The sequence below is a fragment of the Euleptes europaea genome, chromosome 10, assembly GCF_029931775.1.
Source record: "Euleptes europaea isolate rEulEur1 chromosome 10, rEulEur1.hap1, whole genome shotgun sequence".
In the NCBI taxonomy this organism is placed as follows: domain Eukaryota; kingdom Metazoa; phylum Chordata; class Lepidosauria; order Squamata; family Sphaerodactylidae; genus Euleptes; species Euleptes europaea.
Window position 1 is genome coordinate 33,851,497 of NC_079321.1, and position 14,129 is coordinate 33,865,625.

The window sequence follows — 14,129 nt, forward strand, 5'->3', positions numbered from 1 at the left end:
AAAAATCATGTGTAGGAATGATGTCCATATAGCCAGTATCTGTATAAATAGACATGATCTTTATAAAATATGAGAATAATGTGTTTGTTCTGCATCTTAGGGAATTTTTACCTTTAAAGGATCAAAACATGGAAACCATGGTGCATAAAAGTTTTTGAATCTGTTTATGTTAACTGCCATAACTAGGCCTAAGCTGCCAGCACAGAGAGCATATTGCACTCACTGATCTCTCTCCCCCCCCACACACTATTAGTTTAAAGAAGCAAGCAACTGGTTCAATGGAAACTGGCTTTATATTGCTTGATATCTTAGATTCCATTTCTCTCTCTCACACACACACACATACAAATTCTAGCCACCTGGGCAATGGAAGTGCATTATATTTGATGTTTCAAATAAGATTCTTGCTAATAATCACTATAATAATTTGGTTTCCTATAATGCAGCACAAATTGTCATCTATTGGGTATGACTTTTGTTAAATCATTCAGTTCTTAACACGTCAGTGACACTAACAAAAATAGTGTAGTGATTTGCAGTTTCTACTGGATTTCTTTTCATCCTTTTTGCAATGCAACATCAAGCAGTGTAGTTTTTATTCTTTCAGAATAATATTAATAGCTACCATAATACAGATACTACAATAATGATAGATAATACACCCCAAAGAAATTTCAGTAAAGGACTGAAAAAAAAACCCATTTTCAGTTTGGAATTGTCTATATATCAGAATAATATATAAATAAGACTGGGTCCCCACATAATGGAAAGAAGGCACTCTGAGGACAGAAAATATCAGGTTTCAAAAAATTACTTTCTACCAGACTCCTAAAATCACCAAGGCTGAAGGCTCTCTCATGCTGCCAACCAACAATGATAGCCCACAGGCAGGCGTTCTCAGCTGCTTTTATGCTGAAGAGAGGCAAGCAGTCTGTCACTTCCTTCTTGTAAGTCTCAGCAGAACACAATCTCCATGAGACTCAAGTCTTTCAAGACCAACTTATATTTCTCAAGAGTTTCTTCAAGCTGTGATGTAGACTGGCCCTCACTGCTTAAGAATGACTGGGAAGAAAATAAGCCTCAGAGGATGTGCGTCATTTAAGCACCCCTATCCCCAAGAATCCTTTCATTACCAAGAGCATCCTCATTCATAGCTCAAAAGATCCTTGCTGTAGCGATTTGGTCTCAGCAGTTGCAATACCGATCTTCAAAGCCTAATTTTCCCCAGCCTATAATAGACCTACCATAATTCTTCAATTCCAGATAGGCATTTTCAAGCTAAAGCAGAATGGCAAAATTCCTGGAACTAGCTCCAAGGTAGCCCATCACAATTCTTCTGATCAAGCCTGGTATGTCCAGAAAGTAGCTATTGAAGGAAACATCTAGTAGCCAGCTAGAACTGCACACACCCACGTTTTAGGAGAGTAAGGGGAAGAATGAAAGAGGTGGGAGAAAAGCAGAGAAGGGCCAGAGATGTCATCATCAGCCCTATACAGGACAGGACCAAAGCTGGGGCCAGGCACAGTTCTACTTTTCATTCATTCATTCATTCGATTTCTATACCATCCTTCCAAAGTTCAGTGCGGTTTATAATGCAATAAATATAATAACAGTATGATCATCATATTGAGCCCTCATCATCAATAGAGCTCTCCTGTTCAAGCAAACTGCTTGAGCAGCCTGTGTATACCATCAGGTCCGGCCAGCTTAACCTTTGGATGAGTGAAGTATGACTGAGGCTAGCCTAGGATGCAAATCTGTCTTTAATAAAGCTTTACTTAAAAATGATTCTTCCCTGGATTCTCTATCTGTTTTGCTGCTGGATACAACTCTCATGGGCACAACCCCCGCCCTAGGGTTTAATCAGTCCTTGGGTATGTCAGTGGGTCACAGGTGCAATTTTGTACCAGAGACTTCCCCCACACAGCTCCAACCCAAACTGTGCATGCTTGCTATTTTCCTTTTACTTATGAATATATATCTATGATCCTCTCAGACTCTATTTTGGCCCTTAGCCTCCTTGCTTGCAAGCTGATAGCACTCTGGAGCAAGAAAGTCCCAGTGCTGCTGTAATGCTACTCCTATTACTACTTGGGACACAGTTTCCTTGTCAAAAGTCACATCCTTCATTTGCTATTCCAGAAGAGTTGATGCCAAATTTGAATCAGGTCTTCCCTTCCTTTTTAAGGTTGCTTTGCTTTTTTCTGTGCTTTCGGTTGCAGCTTCATGTGTCTGATCCGTACTTTGATCTCCTTATGTGTAACCTGTTAGTCTTATCACATTAATATGATTTCTCGTCACCTTCTTACTTCTCAGGGATTTTAGATGTCTCCCCAAACCAATGTTTTTCCTGATCTTTAGGAACATATAAAAAAATAACCAGAAACAGAAGTTGGGCATAATTATGGATTTAGACATGGATTGTGACAGAGTGGTATATAGAAAGGCATTTTTCTCTTTCCTATCAACCTGCAATTCCCAACCCCATCATGTAATTCAACCTTTGCCACCACCTTGGGAGCAACAGTCTATTTACCTGCAGCAAAGCCTCTAAAATCAGTCATTCCTTTTCAGTAAGTGGGCTTGGAGCAATCTTAGTCATGAAGCCATCCATCAGCTACAGGAGAATACACTGTCAACTTCTTAAATGTAAGTATACTTCACTGAAGTTCAGAGGAATAAGGCACAATTCAAAATAAAACCCAATAGAATCACTATTTAGCAAAGCAGAAAATCCATGATACAGATTTGTTTTAGCATTTTTAAGTTACTTTGCTATGACTTGGCTTGATATTCTGTGTTGTTTTATTTCTCTACTGATGCTGGTTTTCATTAACTTTGTTCTACTTGGGGTTTTTGGTGCTGTTTATGTTTTAAAATGTATTTATATTATGTTGTACTTTATACCTTTCCATTTTTTTAAAAAAAAATTGTTCACTGCCTTGGACACTATAAGTAGAACATACTATATAAATATTTCAAACAAATAAAGTGTCCTAGCAGAATTATAGCACATAGTAAACTGTAATTTCTCCTACCTAGCTGGGATGGAGGGGGGCCTACACTAACGGGTCATGCTTCAGGCACTACTAACCATAATCCCTGAATTTACAACATTTCCTCAGCAGCAGGTATTTCATTCTAGTTATGTATGGGTTTTATCATGTCTTAAAACCATTCTTCCCCTCACCTATGGATCTAAAGTGACAACTTAACTGAGTATTTGTTTTGGGACAACTACTACACATGATGGTGCCTTATGCTGAGTCAGACCATTAGTCCATCAAAGCCAATATTGTCTACTCCAAATGGAAGAGATTCTCAAGTGTCTCTGGTGGAGGTCTTTCACAAACTACTGTCTGATCCCTTTCGACAGAGATGCTGGGGATTGAATTTGGGATTTTCTGCCATAGCCCCTTCCCTAGAAGATTCCCCTAGACAAGTAGGAACACAAGCAGGGGTTTGATTATTATTGTCCACAATAGCTAACCAAGGGGAAAGAGACAATATATGACCATGTGGTAAGGTACTGTTTACTTATAACAAAAAGTTAATATTGGGACATGCAGGGTAGAGGTGATTAAACCCCATGCCACAGGAATAAAGGACATTTGGGAAAGGTATTAACTACCAGGATGAATTTAGCCAGGGAATTATACAGGTTAATTTCAGAGCAATGTGCTGCTTACATGCCAGTATAGATTTAGCTGATGAAGAGATAAGGAATTTTATAGAAATACCTCATCAGCAATAAATCGAAAAGTCCCTTTTCCAATCTAACATACACACACATTTAATAACTTTCATTCCCATGGAAAGTTATTAAAAATAAATGGGGGCTGCTACCATTATCTATTAATAAAAGTACAGTAAGAGATGAAACAAAAGCACAAATAAAAAGAGGAAAATAAGAGAATGCGAAGCAAACACAATCCACTGTAAAAAAAGAAAAAGAAAAAAGAGATGAATAACTTCTCTGAACAGCTAACACTATTAACTCATCTGATAAAGGGGATTCCATTCCATGGAAGCTTCTAACACCATAAATCTGTTAGTCTTTAAGGTGTCAAAGGGCTTCTCTGTATTTTTTGCTGTTTTACTGAATAATGCAAAGAACAAAAACTGGGGAAGTGGAAGGAAAGATGAAGATAGTATTAAGATTCCAAAAACATGCTCTCTCTCTCTCTCTCTCTCTCTCGCTCTCTCTCTCTCTCTCTCTCTCTCTCTCTCTCTCTCTCTCTGTTAATGTTTTGTTGATGATTTTGAATAAAGTATAATGTGGAGTTTGGGTTATTACTAGGGTTGCCAGGTCTTTCACTATGGTGGGGAACTCCCACCAGCAACCTCCCCGACCCTTCTTGGTAGGCTAGAAGGGAAAAATATCCCCAAATTCTCCATTGATGCAACACCATGACATCATTTCCATATCAAACCCAGAAGTGACATCACATTACTCTAGGATTTGGTGGAATCTTACAGTGATATGATGGCATTTCAAGATTTAGACAAAGCCACTTGCCTCCCATTGGTATCCCAGGGCTCAGCCATTTTTTATTAAAACTGCTTTCACTCATTTTCAGTTTTTCCTTGTGCTTCTGAATCGCTTGAGTGTGCTGTTTGAACAGTCTGGAGCGCTTCTGAAAGGACCACTATTTTTTTTGACGCCTTTTCCCATGCCATGTTCTTTTTCAACAGCTACAAGCATGTCAATGGTGCTGCAATAGCACTGTAGTACTATAAAGCAAATCTTAGAATATTCAGGGGTGGGGGAGGCTGAAAAAGGAAGTGGAGCAGAAAAAGGTGGAGGGGAGGGATAGTGGCACTGTTTGAAACAGCCAGAGCGCTTCAGAGTGCTTTAGAGACAGCTCATAGACAGACTGAAACAAGCTGTATGAAATGCTCGTCCCCATATCATTTTACTCAGATTTGGACCTACAACAGATGACATCTGGTTTAGAACAGTAATCTGAAAGGGGCCAAGGAATAAACTCACCCTCCACCTCATGAAGAAAAATGCCAGAACAGCAAGCAAGTGTATGAAAAATGAGTTGAACTAGGTTTGCCAGCCTCCCGATGGGGGCTTGAGAATTCCGCTATTACAACTGACCTCCAGCCGATAAAGATCAGTTCACCTGGAGAAAATGACCGCCTTGGCAATTGGACTCTATGACGTTGAAGTCCCTCCTCTCCCCAAATCCCACCCTCCTCAGGCTCTGCTCCAAAAATCTCCAGGTACATCCCAATCCAGAGCTGGCAACCCTAAATTGAACCAATTTTTGTAGTTTAAAAAGTGTACTGAAAAATTCAAAAGGTCAAGACAACAAAAGCACCAAAATACAGCACATAAAGGGGAAAGGAGCAACAGAAAATACAGAACTTACCACTTCTTCATGGGTAGCATTTTCTACGTTTATGCCATTGACCTATAAAAAAAGTCACATTTGAAATATCAGGTTAATAGCAGGCTTTAATTCAAGCATTAAAATAGTGACATGCTTGAATCAAGTATAGAGAATAAACTGACCTGCATTACTGCATCTCCTATAAATAACATTCCTGACTGGTCCGCTGTAGAGTTATAAAAGAATCACATATTAATTGAGAGACTTAAAATTATGACGCATTTTGCTTCAGCAATTGTTTCAAGTACTGCTCTTGTAACAGTCATTTGTAAAACTGCTGCTCTTGTACAAATGCCAGTAGCATAGCAATCATTCAGTAAAGCTAAATAGATTGGTACCAATTCTAAGAAAATTAAGAGAGCTACTTTCCAGTCACAAAAGATTATTTAATATGGAACACAAATGTCGCTTCTCACTAATGATGGATTTCATCAAATTATGAAAGAACCGTGATTCATATTTTTCATTAGCTTTGGTAAGGCAGTAAAATAGGAATTTTGTGTCTCTTGTTCTTTCCTCCTGAAAAGATGTGCAAAGACTACTATAATCAAAGGGGTTGTACACAGAATTTAATAAAGCAATTTGGAGTGAACTTTGAATCCACTTCATTACATAGATAAGTATAATTTATTATTTCCACCAGTAATGTCTAAAGTTTCAGCAACATGAAGTTAACAGGAATGTCACCTTGCCAACATCAAGCATTCCAAAGTACCACGCAGTATCTGTATTATTACTTTTTTTTAAAGGGCTTTTGTTACATTAAAAACTGCAGTGGTATATCTTTTATTAGGACCAACCAAAATATCACAAAATAATGAGTACAAGCTTTTGAATATCCCAGAATATATCTGTGTGTTCACCTAGCATTTCATCCAGACACAATGTTTCACAAAATGTTGTTTTAGAAAATAACTAAAATCTAGATTATTAACTGTGCAATCCTGAAGGGGGACAAATCTCTTTAGGAGCTGGTATGACCCCTATGCTGGCATCCATACCACTTGCGCCATGGAAAGTGGCACGGAAGCTGGCACAGGGCCACTTACGCTGGCCCTACCGGATCATGGCGGCAGCATGGTCCTCATACACCGGCATGGCCTCCCACTGGCGTTCTCTTGGTGCAAGTCCCCATGCTGGCATCCCGAGAGGCATTTCTGGGGGCGGAGCTGCCCTTAGGCAGCTTCCTAACCCTGTTTGCACTGGGAATGCACCCTAGTGTTGCCATGCCACCAATTTGGAGCCACAGCATCACTGTTTGCAATGAGCCCTTTCCCCCCATTTTAGTTTTTTTTTAAAAAAACAATTACACCCCTCCCCCCACCCCCCATGCCGGCCGGGAAATCTCTGTGGAGGTGCCGCAGCAGCGCTGCAGCAGTGCTGTCCCAGATCGCTGCGATTCTCAGGATTTTAGTTATTTTCTAAAGTTATTTTCTACAGTGTCCTCAGCTCGTATTTCTTTGCACTCACATAGAAATCCATGTATTCATACTTAGTTAAAATCACTACCATTTGAGAAACTGAGATTATTGTGATGAGTAGGGCTGTCAAAAAAAATTCGGTACAGTTCGGATTCGGCCGAATTTGATCCTTGTGGGTTCGGTACGTGCCGAAGTCCGAACTCCCTCGCTTCGGATCCCCTGTAATTCGGGGGGATCCGGAGTTCGGGGGAAAATTCGGCCCCCGCGCGCCTTCAGAGGGATTCCCTGAAGGCGTGCGGGGGCCCTTTAAACTGATCTGAGCCTCCCAGCTGGGAGGCGCAGGTCAGTTTAAAGGGCAGCCCGCACCTTTCAGCGGGCTCCGCTGGAGAGGCGTGGGCTGCCCTTTAAACTGATCTGCGCCTCGAGGCGCAGATCAGTTTAAAGGGCAGCCCGCGCCTCTCCAGCGGGCTCCCCTGAAGGGGGGCGGGCTGTCCTTTAAACTGATCTGTGCCTCCCGGCCGGGAGGCACAGGTCAGTTTAAAGGGCAGCCCGCACCTTTCAGCGGGCTCCGCTGGAGAGGCGTGGGCTGCCCTTTAAACTGATCTGCGCCTCGAGGCGCAGATCAGTTTAAAGGGCAGCCCGCGCCTCTCCAGCGGGCTCCCCTGAAGGGGGGCGGGCTGTCCTTTAAACTGATCTGTGCCTCCCAGCCGGGAGGCGCAGGTCAGTTTAAAGGGCAGCCCGCGCCTCTCCAGCGGGCTCCCCTGAAGGGGGGCGGGCTGTCCTTTAAAGTGATGTGTAGCTCCCGGCCGGGAGGCGCAGGTCAGTTTAAAGGGCAGCCCGCGCCTCTCCAGCGGGCTCCCTGAAGGGGGGCGGGCTGTCCTTTAAACTGATCTGTGCCTCCCGGCCGGGAGGCGCAGGTCAGTTTAAAGGGCAGCCCGCGCCTCTCCAGCGGGCTCCCCTGAAGGGGGGCGGGCTGTCCTTTAAACTGATCTGTGCCTCCCGGCCAGGAGGCGCAGGTCAGTTTAAAGGGCAGCCCGCACCTTTCAGCGGGCTCCGCTGGAGAGGCGCGGGCTGCCCTTTAAACTGATCTGCGCCTCGAGGCGCAGATCAGTTTAAAGGGCAGCCCGCGCCTCTCCAGCGGGCTCCCCTGAAGGGGGGGCCGAATTTGCCGGATTTATTCGCGAACTCCCGAACTCACTGAATTCGGCCCCCCGGGTTGCCCGCCAGTTTTGAGTTCGGATCCGTCCGAACAGAAAATCACCGAATCAGGGGAAATTCGGTTGATTTTCAGTTCGGACCGAACCGAATTGACAGCCCTAGTGATGAGTATTTGGCATAAACTCGCATATCTTCATATTCTCAGTTCTGCCACAAGTACAAACATTATGTACTGCTAATCTCAATATGCAGTCAGGCACATGACTTGAAGGCCAGGCATGCGAATACTGCTTCGCTCCCACATAAATTCTGAGGAAGCTCAGTCATTAGAGGCTTGGGATTATCATACAACTGCATTGTGCTACTGACTTCATTACACTCAGGGAGCATCTTTGTTATTAAGACTTTTGCTTTCACTTATGTGTACAGAGGCCATGTATTGCATAAAATGATTTCAATTTCGAGGTCAGACCCTAATAGCCAAAGTTTATAAAAGCCCTTTGCCTTAACTAAAGAATGAAGCAATAAAATGAGCAGCAAGATAGAAACATCGTCAGGCTACACACCCAATCTGCATGCATATGGGATGCTTTGTGAGTAGATCATATACTCCTAGATCTCTTTGTGAGCAGATTATATATATATCTAGTCTTGTATGCTGATTTAGGAACCCTGTTTTTTACACACTTCTCAATCCTTTGTATATTCGCAACACATGGAGACAATAGGTAGGTTGCTGTTGCAATCCAATTTATCTCATCCTCCCATACAGTCACAGTATAGTCTTTGATTTTTGAAAAGAGGTAGCGAAATCTATATATTGGAAAATTTAAATAAAACAGGTATAGAACAAATAACAACATGGGATCTTTTAGAGGTGGTAAAGGCATGGATCTCTCATGGCAAAGGGCAAATCATGCAGTAACAAAGCATTGGTTATGTTGTAATATTGGTAGCTGTATCCCAAAAACACCGTCTTGGCTTATGAAGATGTAAGATACAACTACAATTCAGTAGAGTTAATTGTATTACATTTCATCAGATTACATTTGAACTGCTAATTTTAATGTACACCAGGAATGCATGAGAAGCTTTGTATGAAAATACTAAAAAGACTGCTCACCAAGTCAAAATAAAACAAATTAAAATCACATGTAATGTTACCACATTTTACCATTTCTAATGACAGTCCAAATCGTCCTAAAAGTTAAGTTAAATGTGCATCTTTCTGTTATTGTGCAACTAACTTGTGTACTCTAATCTCAGCCAAATTCATTCTATACCTTTTATTTCTTTAAATAAATGTTTTATTTATTATTAAATTGGACACACAATGCTATGTGGAAGCTGCTTCCTGGTGGTATCTTCCCATAATGCTTTGGCAAATATTTGAATATGGAAATCATGAGTGGGGTCACATTGCCTGATTCTTTCTGATCCACTCATAAACCTACTTTCCAGCTGGATAACAATCGGGTGGGAAGTAATCATGCAATTGGCTACATGGTGGCAGAAAACTAGGGTTGCCAGGTCACCCCTGCCACTTGCAGGGGATTGGCGGGGGCGGGGGGAGAGAAAACCAATAATGTCGAGTTATATGAGATAGGTTGCATCCAGCCTGAACAGGATGCTCTCAAAGCATAACTTGCATTCAAGGTCTAGGTGTGGTACTTCAAATAGGATTTGGACATATATTCTACTTCTGTTGTTTCCTGCTTGATAGAATATGCTGCTTTGTAGGCTCTGATGCTTCTTTATAAAGGCAAGATAATTAATGTGCTACAGATTAATTCTTCAAGGCTCAGGATGCACTTCATGTTATATGAGAAGAATCCAAACACGCTTAAGGTTTACGTGACCATGCGTTGAAGAGTTGTTCTCCGTCTTCCAAGGAACACAAATACATTCTGTACAATTTGACAGGCAAGATTGTTCTGTAATGATGCTTTTATTCTTATTTTCAATATCAAGAAAAGTGAGGAATGGAACTGAATGGCACAGAAATACCTTTTCTGAAAATGTCTGAGGTATATAATAGGGGCTGAAATTATTGCTATCCTTATTACTGGGAAAACAAGAGCAATACACAAAAGGCCATCACCCAAACAACATCATTGAGGATTCAAGAAGATTGTTTTGTTCACAGCAAAATGAATACAATTGAACATCTACAATAAAGGCCAAACTTCCTCCTCATAAATTGTACACTACAAATAACATTTATCACTTGTAGGGGCTGAAACTGTACTATCATGAATATAAAAGGTAGAGATGGCAATGGAAATCTTTGATTGCATCAAAACCACATTTGACAGCTGCAGATCTGCTGTACTGAAGGAATATAGCACTCTGTTCCTAAACTCAATGGTAGTTAGCTCATTATTAAACAAGGCTTTAAAAATAATCTGTTAGATTCTGCTATAGGATAGTCTTATGTTTTAGGTACAGAACAGACCAAGTCCTCCCTCTCCCTCTCCCTCTCCCTCTCCCTCCCTCCCTCCCCCCCCCCCCCTCTCTCTCTCTCTCTCTCTCTCTCTCTCTCTCTCTCTCTCTCTCTCTCTCTCTCTCTCTATATATATATATATATATATATATATATATATATATATAGGTCAACGAAATTCTGTGCTGCAATATATAAGATCCGCCAGACAAAGCTGGGGCTTGGAAATTTAACTTAAAATGGAGAATGTTTTATTAATTCGAGGTTTGTTTAAATTAAATAAACTGTCTATGAATTGTATTCCCCATAGTTTTAGTTACTGTAGAGTCTCCAGTTTTAATTCTGTAACTGATATGAATTTTAATGGCATTTGCCATATTAATAAATGAATCTGAATATCTTCTCCTTTGACACTCATTAATTCCCTTCTGTACCCTAATTGCTTCCTTTGCACTCTGAAGTATAGGGCACCAATTTGATTGGTCAGACCCTCCTTTGGTGGGATATTTGAATGGACTTCTTGAAATATAGTACAATAAGGAACACCCCAGCAGAGCCCAAAAAGTGGCAACTGCAACAGCTTTTATTTTAATTTCCCCTCTTTGTGGTGCTATATTTTAAACATAAGAATATGCTTTGTGGTAGTATGTCTGTTTGGCTGTATTCCAAGAAATTACTCTATGCAGGCATGGCAGGTGGTACACACCATACAGTCTAATGAATGCTCAGCATTATGAAGCTAATACAAGATGTGTATTTTCAAAATGAAAGCTCTAGTGTGGTGCTGTTTTATTCTAAGAATAGGAATATAATTTTATTTTAGTTTAGTTTATTTATAGCCCACATTTCTCACTGAGACTCAAGGTGGATTACAGAGTACAGACAGAGAAAAATGTAATAATACAGTTTGGAAAATTGAATGGATAATGTAACAGGTCTAGGAGTACAAAACTGAACAATGCAAGCCACAAATGACCATACATTATAAGATACATAGTAAACAATGCAATTGTTTACAATGCAGTAGGATAAGGCACATAAAATTAAATGACAATGCTGCTGCTGCTGCTGCTGCTGCTACTACTACTACTACTACTACTACTAATAATAATAATAATAATAATAATAATAATAATAATAGATTTTATTTATATCCCACACTCCCCCAGCAGAGCTGGGCTCATGGCGGCTAACATCAATATACTTAGGCAAACATATAAAACAATGATAAATAATATACATATAATTTTAAAACCATTTAATTTAAAATAACACTGAATATACCAGTACATCTACATGGCACCATGTTAGTTCCTACAAGGAGTGACGTTTCAGTGGCTGTCAGTCACCCATGATGTCATGCTTCAGGAGGAACAAGATGGATGGGGAAAAAGAAAGGGAAATGGGAAAGGAAGAGGGAGGAAGGGGGGAGGGCAGCTTCTGATGTAGCCATCGCTGCCCTCAGCCACAAGCCTGGCAGAACATCCCCATCTTACCCACCCTGCGGAACTGAGCCAAATCCCTCTGGGTGCAGGTTTCATTAGACAGCGAGTTCCATCAGGCTGGGACCAAGTCTGAAAAAGTCCTGGCTCGGGTCAAGGACAGCCAGATGTTCTAACGGCCGGGGATCACAAATAGATTACTCCCAGCTGATCGTAAAGCTCTCGGGGGGGGGGGGAGATATATGGAGAAGAGGTCCCACAGATACATTGCTCAATGTGAGCATCCAGATGCCCAGGTCAGCATACTGCGAGCAATGCAGAATGTGGAACTACAAAGGTATAGGCAAATCATCTATAGAAGTCCCAAGCTTGTATATAGGAAGCTGTCTTAGACCACTGGCCCATGCAGCAGTTTTGAAATAGGTACCTGTTCCATCCTGGCTGTATAAAATCTGTGAAACAAAGAATCTGGGATGTTCTACCACTGTGCTATGATCCTCACTGGACTAGCATAAATATAGATGCAGTCATATTTTGTAAATGTGGCACATTGAATGGAGAATAATAATAATAAAGCTTGGTTCTTATGCTGCCAAGTTTTATCTTTGCATTTGTTTAGATACTCTGTTTGTTTAGTTACTCTATTTTTACTCTTCCTTTTGGGTCCTTTTTTGTAGCATGTTTGAAGTGTCATGAAGACATGCAAACTGCAACACTTCACACATTTTTAGCATCACTCTTGAAACTGGAGCACTAGCAAAAGGCTGCAAAATAATGTATACATGACTTTTTTGCACTGACAGTGTTCTTGCAGTGCCTCAGAACACTGTTCCTCATGACAGAAGCTGAGCCACATTTAAGCCATAAGTTAACAAGTGGTAAAATACATTCAAAGTCAAACCACTTAAAGTTCCATTGATTTTAGTGGGACAAGTCAGATTGAAACACTCTGTAAGTGTAAAGTGCCATCAAGTTGCAGCCAATTTATGGTGACCTCATAGGATTTTCAAGGCACGTGATTAAGCCTTCCTCTGCAAACTCTTCCTTGGTGGTCTCCCATCCAAGTTCTGACTCTGCTTAGCTTCTGAGGTCTAACAAAACTGGGCTAACAAGACTACACCATTCCATATCAAAAAACCCAATGTAGAATTAAAGTGAGCACAGTGTTTGTGAGAGCCACCAACAATAGTGGCCCATAATGCTGCTCCCATCCCGTGTCATATTATACGGACATGTTGGCTTACTTCAGTAGACTGAGCCTGCATTCAAATATCATACTAAACTGTGGTTTATAAACCATTCCTTGATGAACTCCTGGTTAGCTGTGATTCCCAAATGAAGACTCTCCAGGGATGAATAGGTGGCATAAAACCCAAATTTCAAACTGGAATTTGTAGCTGATGTGTTAACCACAGTTGGCACTAACCATGATTTGTTGTGATATCTGAATTCACAAACCATGTATTGGAGCTGTCTTGACACAGAAACAGCAGTTTAGGAGAGATGTGTTCATTCCTGGGAGGTAGAGAATGCACAAGAGCAGATACCTTGAGTTTTATTCACAAATTGGATTTGTCATTTACATACATATTTACGTAGCAGTGTATTTGTTATTTTGCATGAGGAAGTGAGCTTTGCTTCAAGAAAACTGTTGCTAAAATAAAATTTGTTTGTCTTTAACGTGCTACTGGGCTCCTGATAGTCTAACTGCGATTTGTTGCTCAAAGCATAGTTTATCATGCTGCCTGAATTCAGACTCGGCTTGCAGAAATACGCACAAACTTACAGACTCAGTCTTAAAAGCAACTGACGGTCTAATTCTAAGGAGTGTTACACCAAAGTCCACAACTGACTTGTTTTAGAAGGGGTAATTCTGCTTGGGATTTCATTGCAGGTTGATCAGGAGAAAGGTGGGCATATTAATATTCTAAATAAATACACTGACAGCACATTCCTGAGCCTTGAGGGCGAAAGCCCTTAGGAGGACAGGAAGGTGCTGTGCTGGCATTCAGTCCCCCCACGCTGGCATTAGTGGCCCCAGCCCCAGCATGGAGGCCCAGATGCCGGTCGCTGCCACAGTGCTGCCTGCACCAGCATTCCAGGGGGTATTCTGGCATCCCGAGAGGCGTTCTCGGGGTGAGGAGCTGCCATTAGGCAGCCTCCTGTCCCCATTCGCCCCTGGCACACCGGCGGCGAGAAGAGCAAGGCTGCACCTGCTTTTTAGCAGGCACAGCCTTGCTTTTCTCTATGGGACGAAAAGCCC

At 41.4% G+C, this 14,129-nt stretch overlaps 1 protein-coding gene across 6 annotated transcripts in view; it reads right to left on the minus strand.

Annotated features, from left to right (window-relative positions):
- SNTG2 (syntrophin gamma 2) overlaps positions 1-14,129 on the minus strand; it is a 329,718-nt gene that overhangs the window by 149,750 nt on the left and 165,839 nt on the right. For all 6 annotated transcript variants that reach the window (XM_056856441.1, XM_056856443.1, XM_056856445.1 and 3 more), the window contains exons 5-6: positions 5,525-5,568; positions 5,382-5,423 (exon numbers count right to left, since the gene is read on the minus strand). In XM_056856441.1, the coding sequence (XP_056712419.1) occupies positions 5,382-5,423; positions 5,525-5,568 (86 nt within the window). The remainder of the gene's footprint in view (positions 1-5,381; positions 5,424-5,524; positions 5,569-14,129) is intronic.